This window comes from Natrix helvetica, assembly GCF_964273705.1.
Source record: "Natrix helvetica genome assembly, chromosome: 1".
NCBI lineage: Eukaryota > Metazoa > Chordata > Lepidosauria > Squamata > Natricidae > Natrix > Natrix helvetica.
Window position 1 is genome coordinate 279,424,168 of NC_138548.1, and position 12,533 is coordinate 279,436,700.

Consider the following 12,533-nt stretch of genomic DNA (forward strand, 5'->3'; position numbering starts at 1 on the left):
AGCAAGCTTCTTGCACAGCTCCAGCCCGCGGCTCCAATGAAAATCCACAGTCCGAAGTGCTGCCACTTCCAGGCGGGATATATTATGCCTCGCCCACGCCGCCGCCGTTGCACCCAGATGGAAAGGGAGCCTTCGCGCCCCCCTTTACGGAGCCTCGCGCCCCCCAGGGGGGCGTGCCCCACTATTTGAGAACCGCTGCTTAACACCAAGGTAGTTTTGATTATCTAATGGGATTGATTCTGGTGCATAGGCATGATTAGTAATAAATCAGTCTTAATTGGAACTTCACATGTGGTCCTGATCTTTCCTCTCTGATATTAATCTACTCCACTAATGGTCAGCATTATCTTGGCGTTAGATAAGGGTCCACAAAATTTAAGGGATTGGTCTTAGTCTATTTGTGGCTATATAGAGACTCTAAGCCGATTCCTCTTTTGACTCCACCCCAGGTTCTGCCATTCCTTCTACAAAGAATCTAGTAAACAAAGTTGTCATAAAGAAGTAAATAGGTAGATTGATTGATCGATTACGAGGGCACTGCTTCATATAAAAATATGATAGTAATACTCAATTAAGGATGCATATCCTGTTCAAGGATGGCCTGGATAACAATCCATAAGCCATGCTTGCAATCTCACTTCTGGATTCCTTTATCATACTAGATATGTATTTGCTCTTAAGGATAACACAGAACCTGTCATTGGTATACAGTGTGGCAGCAAAGCTGCTATCAATATCTTTTTCAGACATAATCCCAATCTTAAAATTAATGCCTATACATCACTAGTCTGACCTCTACATTTTTAGTGATGTTCAAAGTACTTAAAGGTTTAGAATATTGACACTTATGGAAGCACTTTGCCACATACCTGAAGGTTAACAGCTTTAAAGCAAGACCCTCTTAGGGATTCCATAGTTGGGTGTGTTGTGACCCAGGATGAGAGTAGGCTTTTTTGTGGTCCCTAGCTATAGTGTGCCCTTCCCTTGGTGATCAAGTTGGTGCTCTTATTACCTCCCTCTCAGTGCCTGGTGAAGACCTGGTTTTTGTAATAGTTTCACATTCTGGAATTCTGAGCCTGATTCCATTTTTTTCTTCCTGGGGTAGTTTTGTAAAATCAGGTCTTTGGTAGCATCTTTTCAGACTATGTGCTTTTATTAAAAAGCATAGCTTTTGTGAGCTGCGCCTCACTGTATCTGTGCCATTTCACATTTTAATTTTCATTTGCTATCTTGGAATCATCGTTGACTCCTTGTGACTACCTAGACTAGTCCCTGTGGTTTTTTTAGCAAGGTTTTTTGAAAGTGGTTTGCCATTGTCTTCTTCCTAGGGCTGAGAGCGTATGACTGGCCCGAGGTCACCCATCTGACTTTGTGTTCAAGGCAGGACTAGAATTTAAAGTCTACTGGTTTCTAATCTGATGCCTTAACCACTACTCCAAACTGGCTCTCTAATTGGATACATTACTGTATGTTTAAAATTGTTGACATATTTTACTATTTTATCTGGTATATTTTACAGATTGTAATTCACCATAATATGTTTTGAAGAACATGAAAGAAGCCAGTGTTCTAAATTAATAAAATAAGCAGTGGCTTCTCAGGTTATGAAGTCTCCCCATGGCTGTTGTTTTTTTAATGCATTTTACTTCGCTGTTCCTTGTGTTAACAGGTTAGGGACAGATTCATGGACAAGATCTGTGTGGTCAGTAAGCCAGCACCAACTTGATGGCACCTGGACCTTTATTGTGTTATTGATTCATTCTGTGTTTTTTTTTTTTTATTTGAACAGAGCAAGCTGAAAAGAGAACAAAAGGAAGGAGAAGTGACCCAAAGAGAAAAGGAAAAGATGATAGGAAAAGCAGTCCTGAGAAGAAAGAAAAGAGAAAATCAGGGAATGAGTTAGTACTGGGACAGCTGGGTAAGTTTAGTTTCAAAATATACATTTGTAACCTATCAAGGCTTTAGATGATGAGGTTATAAATACTCAAAATATTTTCTGAGAAATAAATGATAAGTATATTTTCATATTCATTTCACTTTCGGCGCACATTCGTTTTAGCCGTACAGGGTAAATTTTTGAAAAACAGGAGATGCGTTTTTTCCTCAGTTTTGCATTCATACTAGTTTGTATGAATCAAATATATAGGGCACAATACACTATATTGCCAAAAGTATTCGCTCACAACTGAGTCTGATTATTTGGATGGGTGAGCGAATACTTTTGGCAATATTGTGTATTTTGCAAACTGCAGGTGGCATTCCTCTGGGCAGAGTGCTCAAGTATATAATGGCTGTCCCACTATAGATATTCTTGGATGCAGCTGTTTAATTGGGTCATTTAGGTTATGACACAAAAACCATCACAGTTGCTGCTACGCTGGGATAGACTTCATGGTATGCAGGCATCGGTGCGCATGGGGATATATGTCCCTTGCACTTGCCAGACTCTCTGCACTACTTAACTTCCATTTTATTTGCTTACTTTTTATATCTTGTTACCTTTTCTTATAAACAATGTGTCTGGATTCCACATAGCCCATCATGGAGCCTTAGAAAATAAAAGCAGTGGACTTCTGCTTTTATTTTCTGCATTTTATTTTATTTTCTACTTCCGCAAAATCAAGCTATGTTGATTTTGGAACTCATGTATCCAGAGAAAAGAACATGGGGCATGGGAAGAAAAGGCATGATTTTGTGGGATTGATGGAAAGGACAAAAAAACTGTGTGTTTCAGATTGGCCACATTCACTGTTATGGACCCTCCCTCTCTCCAGCAGCATCCATTTGGTAAAAAATATACACAGTGTGCTCCTTTATCCTGGTGGGTGACTGAATGGCTGATGCTAGAGAAGGACCAGGAATTGAAGATTATTTTGATTTTACTTCTCAGCAACTCTCCATGCACTTAAATGTTGTTTTGAACAGACTCTCAATTTAAGGATTAGAATCATTCTGTAGAGTTACTTGAGTCCAGATTTCACGGACCACTGTTAACGGTAGAATCCATGTATGCTGAAATGCTATAGAATTTTATCCTTTTTTCCATTATTTTCTTTAACGGTATCATCCGTTCTTTTATTTTTGAGAATATTATATTTAGAAGGGCTAAACCAGCAGCATCAAACGGTGATTGAGAAAAGGCTGCACAGGTACCAATAGACTGTTCAGTGGTGGAGATGATATTAGAGTATGGTTCATCTATCGGGGGTAATATTCCATTTCTGGATGCAGTTGCACATGACTTTAAACAGAAACGGGTTGCTCCTTAAAATGGGTTTGGATTGTTGTAATAGGGTGTCAGATGATGGTAATAGGGACCAGAACTTTGTTTCCCTTGCAAAGCCCCATCAACTAACCTAATCCGTATCAAGGACTATTTCTTCAAAATCACTGGGAGCCAGGGGTGAAATTCAGCAGGTTCTGACAGGTTCTGGAGAACCAGTAGTATACATTTTGAGTAGTTCAGAGAACTGGCAAATGCCACCTCTGGCTCGCCCCAGGGTGGGGTGGGAATGGGGATTTTGCAGTATCCTTCCCCTGGAGTAGAGTGGGAATAGAGATTTTCAGTATCCTTCCCAGTGGTGGGAACAGTTGCCACCATACCGGAACGGTGTTTTGGTGGGCCCACCCGCCCGTCTGCGTTCCTTACATGCTTTAAAGCCAACTGGGCCATTTGTGCACACGTATTCAGCATACGGCGCCTATGCAACCTCCGCCGAGCAACTGGAGCATCGCAGGGCGGTGGATGCGCATGCTGCACAGCACGTGTGCCCACGGTGGGCACCCGGCCCCATTGCAGAGTATTGGTTGCGACGGGATCCAGAACCTACCACTTATCCTTTTCCCTAGAGTGGGGTGGGAATAGAGATTTTGCAGTATCCTTCCCCTGCCACGCCCACAAAACTGGTAGTAAAAAAAAATTGAATTTCACCCTGCTGGGAGCATATGACTCCCATGGAAACAGTTTTACCCATTGGGAAGGGTAAAAGACAAGCCTACCTCCAGGGAGGTACTGCTTCAAAATGCAAAGGCTATCTTAAAGAGAAATTCCATTTTCTAGATTTCACTCCCTCTTCCGCTTTCTCACTGATGAAAGCTATAGGAAAGTGTAGCTCTGGAAAGCTTTGGCTTCCATACACTTGGAGAAGTGAGGGAAGGGTGAAAATATTCCCAAAGTTCTAGAAAAGAAGAGGAGAACGGCAAAGCAAGCAGTGAGATGTAAACTCACCCTACCTACCATGAATGATGTATGAGTGGAGAGTGTGTCTTATGACCTCAGTCCAAATCTTAACTTGCTGTAGGTAAACCACTATTTGGAAAGACTATTGCACAGAAGGAAAGGTTGGCTTTACTTTGAGCATGTAAGCTAGAGGGGATCCCCAATTCTGCTCTGATGTCCACTGATGGAGAACCTCATCATGCCGGATCTGTTGCTGTGGATGGTTTAGAGCAGGGTTGTCAAACACACATCGTCATGGTGGCGTCACATGACGTACTGGGACTTTTTAACCCTTGGTTAAACTGGACATGGGCGTGGCCAATGCGTGACTCATCCGACCCATGGGCCGGGAGTTTGGCAGCCCTGGTTTAGAGAAACAGCATTTTCATAGCGATCCACACTCTGTAGCCTCCAGATTAGTCTGTGGAAATGCACAGAATTCCAGCAGCAGTTTGGAAGCTTCAAATGTAAACACTCTGCCATGCTATTAATAGAGCCCAGGTACTGCATGAGCATTTCACAACTATTACAGTGGCTCCTCGTGTATTTTTAGTTTGGTTTTACTGATGGTCATCTTTAAAACCTTCCACAGTTTGAGACCTATTCTTCAAAGCATCATAAGAGCCACCAAGATCTTCTTTAGAAACTATCTTCAGGTGTCACTACTATCTGAAGTAAAACAAGCACCCTTTGTGGAAAGTGCTCTTTTTCTGGCAGGGTGTCCAATTTATGGGATACTTTCTGCCAGAATTGCCTGTTCCCTATCCTTGCCCTGTAAGTGAAATCGCTTGTTTATTTGAAATATCCTTTCGTTCTCATGTATAATTTGATTCATCCAAAACTGCTATTCGGGGGTTTCCATTTCTGAAGAGCAGGAAGCCTGCTGGAGTTTCGTTGTGACTTAAAAACTAGCAAATCTCTTGTGGTATAAACTTTTATGGATTCCAGCCCTTTAATTATTACTCATGCCGGCAATTTTTATCTCATATATTCATGGTTAAAAAAACAATATCAAAAAGGGTGCACTGGATATTATTACGGTAAGAATATAACACTGGAAAGGGTAGTCCTCGACTTATGACCACAATTGAGCCCAATGTTTCTGTTGCTAAGCGAGACATTTGTTAAGTGAATTTTGCCCCGTTTTGCAACCTTTCTTGCCACGGTTGTTAATTGAATCACTGCAGTTATTAAGATGGTGACACGGTTGTTTGGTGAATCGGGCTTCCCCATTGACTTTGCGGGTCAGACAGTTGAAAACATTGGTCACGTTACCCCCTGATACTGCAGCCGTCATAAATATGAGTCAGTTGCCAAGCACCTGAATTTTGATCATGTGTCCACGGGGATGCTACAAAATGGTCATAACTCCCCTTTTTCAGTGCCCTTGTAACTTCAAATGGTCACTAAACAAACCGTTGTAAATCAAGGATTACCTGCATTTGACAGTGAGGCAAAAGGAAAATTACGTTGAGAAAATAGAGTGACCATGGGGACTGTGGCTATTCACAAAGTAGTTTCTGCCTGTGATTCAGATATTCTTCCATTATTGAAATGGTTTCTTGTAATCTGATTATTAGACAGTGTTTGAATTTATAATGAGTTGTAAAAAAAATAATGACTGATCTTAACACATTCTGTGTTTCTACCCATTCTTGCAATAGGCTTGTCAACTTCCTTTCCCATTGCTGGGACCTTCTTCAACAGCTGGTTGGCTCAATCTGTACAGATCACCACAGAGAACATGGCAATGAGTGGGTGGTCCTTGAACAACGGCCATCATGAAACCACCACTCCAGGCCTTTCTGAGGAACTTTTACAAGACGAAGAGACCTTACTAAGTTTCATGATGGATCATTCCTTGAAGTCCCCATTGAAACAGAGTGACACAACTAAGAAAACTAAAAGTAAACATCGAACACACACTAAGAAAAAAACAGCAAGAAATGGCTTAAATGCCCTCTTTAAAAGACATCAAGAAGAGGATTCAAACAAATGGACTAACAGCAGCTATTTGGCAAATAACACCACAAAATCTTTATCCCATGATTTAAGAAATGGCAAGGCAGAGAAAAGTATGGACAAACTACACTCAGAGCGCAAAGGGGCATGTGAAGTGAAAAAGACATCTAAGAAGGGCTCTTCTCATCCTGCACTTCCTCTTCCAAAAGCAAATGATTCTCAAGCATCCCCCAGTCTCATAAATAACCTAAACCATGATGAGGATGTCATGAAATACACCCCAACAGATCCTAACTCTCTGGTTCAAGTGCCTGATTCAGTCGGTAGTCTGAAAACAGTGGTGAGGTTCAAATTACCGAAAGAAGGCAAAGGGACTCAAAGGTCACAGAACAAGACCCCTGAAATGCTTCATGGACCTCCAGAAAATGAAAGATCAAAGGTTAGCTTGCATCCTTTTGACAATGAGACTGATGGCTACTTTTCAGATGCAGAAATGAGTGACTCTGACACAGAATCTGGAAGTGGCAGAGGGCACCACAGCCAGTTAGATTCAGGAAACGAGGATAGTTTCAGAATGAGCATTTTGGCATCTTAATGTACCTCTGAGACGCCAGTCATGACAGCTTTGTGAGGCCTAAATCCAGTTAAAACTGCCATGTCCAATTTCAACTGGTATCATAAAAAAGGGTTTTGGTTTGTTACTTTATTTTTCATTTGTATATATAATTCAGAAAAGAGCACTGTTGTTTCCTCTCTCTATATGCTTGAGAAACAGCGCCAGGCTTCACCAATTTAGACTTCTATACAGTCACAGCAGTTAACCCTTGGCACATGTATATCTTGGTTACATAGAATGCAAGCATACACATTATTAAGGACATCCGTTTTCTGGGAGCAAGCAGGACATCTCAGGATATTTTAATGAGGAGATCTGAGATTGCCAGCATCTGTTGTTCATGCAGGGATGACAGTTTTATGGGCATTACTTAAGCAAATTGATTTCATGATCTGCCAGATGGTTTCAGAAGGAGAATACTACTATGGATACAACTATATCCATAGGACGTGGAATAGTGAAAATAGATGTTTATAGGTATGTGTGTGTGTCTGTGCACCTGCACATGAATGTACACATGTGCAGGGTTTGCCAGTGTGTATGTTTGCGTGTGCAAGTATGAAGTAAAATAAGCGATTCTTTTTTTTTAAAGAAGCACAACAGGCTTATTTGAAGAAAGCACTTAATGGGTAGAGGAATACAACATTGTATTTATGGTCTACTAAACTGTCCCCCCCCCCTTCTTCTCCCTCACCTCTTTAGTTCAATTAGGGTCCATCCAGGAAGCAAGAACCAAGATTTAACTCTTTATCACTCAAATTATCAGCCGAGCAGCTCTACGAAGACCCATCCAAAGCTCTCAGTAGATAGAAATTACAGATCCACGCTAAAGCTGCTCTGTTCCCTGTCAGTATCTTTCCAGATTAATTTGGGGTATTATTTATACTACTCATTGGTAAAACCTAAACCTTTGCTTGTTAGAGCCATTCCCCATAATTTCCTCAGGTTAAAAGTAGCCTAGTATGGGCTAAGCAAAGATCAGAAGAAGAAATGTTTCAATTACTCAGAGGGGGAATTATTCAAATCGCTTCAAAGAACTTGTGTCTGTGTTTTCATGATAACTCAATAAATCTCTGCTCATATCTTTAGGAGCTGCTACAGTAGCAGTCACTTGGTTGAAGAGGCAGCATCATTGAAACATTTCCTTTCCCATCTCATTTGTTTTTATAAACACTAATTACATTGATGGCTTTTTCCCTTTATTTCCTTTCCATTCAAAGTAAAAATTTGTTAGTGAGCCATCAGCACATCCTAAGAGGGTGATTCACAGAAGTCAGCATTCTAAATATTTCAGTAATACTGTACATCAGATGTTTCTAATAAGCCTTAAACGTTGTTTAAAAGCTGATGTGACATGAGTCATACAGATCTCCAAGTTTGCACTTCGTTACACTATTGATTCAATTTTGGCTTCAAAGGTTACACAGTCAAAGTTTTGAGTTTGCTACAGGCTTGATGGGAGTGGCCCCAGTGTAAGCTCAGGGAAGTAAAATAAAAAGACAAGTGAAGTTCACTAAACATTTTTGCTGATGGTAGGTAACTTTGAATACGTGTGTGTGTGTGTATATGTGTGTATGTGGTATACGCACATTTATACATACCCTTACATATGCACACTGGGACACTTTCAAACGGGGGGGAAAAAGCATCTTGTAATTCTGATGAATCTGTGAAATTATTTTATGGATGCCAAAGAATATAGTAAAAATAGCACAGCCAGAAACCAGAAACTTACTATGAGCAAAAGCTGTTGAGTAACTAAAGGACTAAATCCGTATTCATGACCCACTTTGCACGCTTGCTGAAGATGATGCTTTCATCATTTGAACCACCTTCCACCATTGTGATTTCTGATGTTACTTGTTCACTGCAGTAAGAGCAATATTGTTGGTTTTTGGTGGTTTTTTTTTTTTTTTTTGGTTCTCCAATTCCATATACTTGGCAATTCTTTTTTTTTTTTTTTTTGAAAGTCACATTATTTTTACCAGTCTTCTGAAGTCCTTAATACTATTCCAGTTGAGCTATAATTTAGAGAATCTCTATTCTGGAAAGAAACCAAAATCAGTTGCCAAATACACGACAGTGTTTTACTGATATATGATTGCAAAACTATTTTTTCAAATCATTGACCAAAATGGAACAGTTCAATATTAGTAGCCTAACATATGGATTGGCAAGTAAATTTTGTTCCATCTTCAAGGCTTGGTATGTTCAGATAATGTTAAATACAGTAAATAGGACTTAGTTTTATCTTATCAGGCTTGCTAGACTTTAGCTACAATATCCTAGTTATGTCATACAAATAATCAATATGCTGCCTTTAATGGATCTTGCTTCCGTGTGCTTCAGTTCAACTATTGCTTTAAAAACAGAGGAAAAAAAAATCCAGAAATCTTGCTGTATGCAGCTTCATTTGCTAGCTACTGCATTACTTGCTTGCTCACTCAATACAGGACAGCAAAAGGGGTAAACTTTAAAGAACAACCAAACTAAAGCAACACCTCTCTTTATTTAGATGATGTATAGAAGGATGGAACACTCCATTTTTTTTTACTGTGAATAAGATTCTATTATGAAACCATTTTTTAAAAAAGAAAATGCAAAAATAATTATTACTTTACCATGGTCCAGATTCTCCAGTGCAATCTTAACAGTGAGATACGATAGATGATAGATAGATAGATAGATAGATAGATAGATAGATAGATAGATGATAGATAGATAGATAGATAGATAGATAGATAGATAGATAGATAGATAGATAAATGTATCACAAAAATCTCATTGAATGTTGCCGACTTACAGTCTTCCTTAAAACTGGAGGGAACAAGACAGCCCGTATTCACGTGGGACTTCAGTGAGTCGAATGGAGTATTGGGAGTACAGCCTTTCTATATGATACGCTCATCATATAGCTATCATGTTTTTTTGCAGAGAGCAAACGTTTACAAGGCTACAGTGGGTTTTGTTGCATAGAGAATAAAACTGTACGTGAGAAAAAGGATACCGAAGATTTCACAAAGAAACAGGAACCCACTTTTTCCTAATAACTTTAATTGCCTTTCTCCTCACAGAAGTGGTTTGACTCCACAGGGGCTTCTGTCAGCAAATAGAAGAGTTTTCACTGATTCCTTTGCAGTTTTCCACCTCTTACATTGTGCATTACGAAGCATTTCAGGCACATAGCACGAATTGGTAAAAATCTGCATGCACACTTCAATTGTTGAAACCTTATGGGGAAGTGTGTATGTTCTTTCTTTCTCTGAATGACAGAACTCGACAAGGCTGGGTTCGTAAAGTGTACGTATTTTTTGCAAATACTGAGGAAAATGGATTTGGATTTTTTTTTTTAAAAAAAGAAATAATATGCTCAGACTAAATAATGCTCACTAGAGTTCACAGTGTCCCTATAGAAATGTTTCTCAACTTTGGCAGTTGTAAAGAGGTTATTCTGGGAGTTGTAGTCCACACCTCTTTAAAGTTGCCAAGGTAGCTACAGTGAAGTCCAGTAAGTGCCTTGGACTCGGTTTCAGTCTATGGGATTAAAGAATAAGCCCTCTGCCAGCTGCTGCAATGTAATATGGAGGAGGGCACAACTTCCGTTAGTTCAGCGGCTGCCCTCACTTAGGGAAACGTGCTGAAGGTTTCAGTCCAAAAGTGGGCAGCGCCAGGCCCCATTTGTCAAGAGGGAGCTTAAAGGGTTGGAGTGAGTGCCTTAAGCAGGTACAGGTTTTAAGGCACATACAGTAGCTTGCTTCCAAATCCAAACTACCCACTCCGAAGGCCCTCAATGGATGCCAGCGGGCCCATTTTATGTTTTCATTTTGTTTGTGCCCCCAATAATAGTGTTGCCGTGTGGTGGAATAAACACAGTGAAATGCTCCAGATGGTTAAATCAAAGTCTTCTCTAGTATTTGAGGCTTGATATATACAACTAGCTGTCAAAGGGAGTTGCTCATCGCACAAAGCGGTTGTTTTGTCACGGTTAAGATCCAGCTCTGAATTACTTAAAATCTGTTCTTTTGTGTTGTTTCCAGTAGTGTCTCTGTTAGCTCCTGCTCAGTTGACAGCTATGTGCATATTCGTCAAAACCCTTTTAAGGAGAATGCCAATCTTCCTTTGCTACTTAGCACCTGCCTCTTTTCTTGTAGAAGCTAGAGAGATTTGCATAAAGGAAAAAGGAATTGTATGTGAAAAATATTTTTGATGCATTATAAATGTATTTTGAAATGAACGGGGGGGGGAGCATAAATGGTCTATTTTATTACATAAAGGTCTTTAATCCAATAATGTGTGAACTTCAGGCATTGACATTTGCACTGTAAAGGGTGAATCCTGTTAGCATCATGATTATGTATTAATATGGTTATAGTAAAGCTCATTTTTGTGTTCATTAATAAGGATCAAACATTGTTTTTGAAACCTTAGATTTAAATGGAATGTCTTAGAGTCCAGTTTTAGGAAATGCTCAAATACACTCAAATTTCACCTTCGATTTTTGGAAACAGGAGTTTTGTGGTCTATTTTGAATCTTTTGTTGATAGTTATTTTGTCAGCCTTATTAAGAAACAAAGGTTTGGCAGTGCTTTTCCTCAAAGCACAGTGGAGACTTAGCCATTTCTCCCCAAAGAGTGGGGTGGAAGGGTAAAATCCATTCCTGCCTGTTCTTGCAACCTGTCACAAGGCTCCCTTTCCTGTTACTAAATGGGTGTGGCAATTTGGTTGTTCTTTAAGGAATCTCTTGCACACTTTGGTCCATTCCACACTGACATAATACAGGCCCACTCTGTATCAGTTACAGGAAACAATATGAATGTCACAGGAGGCAAAAGCCGCCTGTTTTCTTCGTTTCAAAGAAAGTGATGTGCCATTTGTTAATATAAAAGAGAAATATTGAAAATATATTGAAAAGAGCAATTTTAAATTATTTTTGGCTTATGTTGCAATATTTATTTTCTTGTATTAGAAATTCCTTTGTAGAGAAAAAAATGTATTTTTCATTAATGCAAAACCTATTTCTCCTTTTTGTACATTTTCCATGTTAGTTAATCCTTAAAGCAATATAATGTATCAAGGTTGTTCTGTGTGAAAGCTGTATTATGCATGCTGTTTGTGTTGCCTTGGAATAGGTCTGTCTGCCATAATTTTCATCATGTTTCGATTTAGTGTATGCTTTAATACACATTGGGACCATGGCCCATTTGCTTATGGAAAAAGAAATATCTTTGCATTCTTCAATGTGTTAGCAAATGCAGTCAATAAAAATGTGTTTTCTGTGTATCTTGATCTGAATGTTAAAATATTTAGCAGCCCAGGTTAACTCAGTATTAAAGGAAACCCTCCTTTAATATGTCCTCAAGTGTCCACAAGACTTTAAGATGAATATATGAAATATATGAAAATATATATGAATATATATATTCATATATATATATATATATTTCATATATATAAATATATGAAAAAAGATGTGGAGACTCTAGAAAGAGTGCAGAGAAGAGCAACAAAGATGATTAGGGGCCTGGAGTCTAAAACATATGAAGAACGGTTGCAGGAACTGGGTATGTTTAGCTTAAGAGAAAGAAGGACTAGGGGAGACATGATAGCATTATTCCAATATCTCAGAGGTTGCCACAAAGAAGAGGGAGTCAAACTATTCTCCAAAGCACCTGAGGGTAGAACAAGAAGCAATGGGTGGAAACTAATCAAGGAGAGAAGCAATTTAGAACTGAGGAG

The 12,533-nt window shown here is 39.4% G+C and overlaps 1 protein-coding gene across 7 annotated transcripts in view; it reads left to right on the plus strand.

Annotated features, from left to right (window-relative positions):
* Positions 1-12,077, plus strand: part of JADE2 (jade family PHD finger 2) — a 210,094-nt gene extending 198,017 nt beyond the window's left edge. For all 7 annotated transcript variants that reach the window (XM_081935167.1, XM_081935164.1, XM_081935168.1 and 4 more), the window contains exons 11-12: positions 1,790-1,918; positions 5,884-12,077. In XM_081935167.1, the coding sequence (XP_081791293.1) occupies positions 1,790-1,918; positions 5,884-6,776 (1,022 nt within the window). In that variant the 3' untranslated portion in view covers positions 6,777-12,077. The remainder of the gene's footprint in view (positions 1-1,789; positions 1,919-5,883) is intronic.
* The last annotated feature ends 456 nt before the right edge of the window (positions 12,078-12,533 follow it).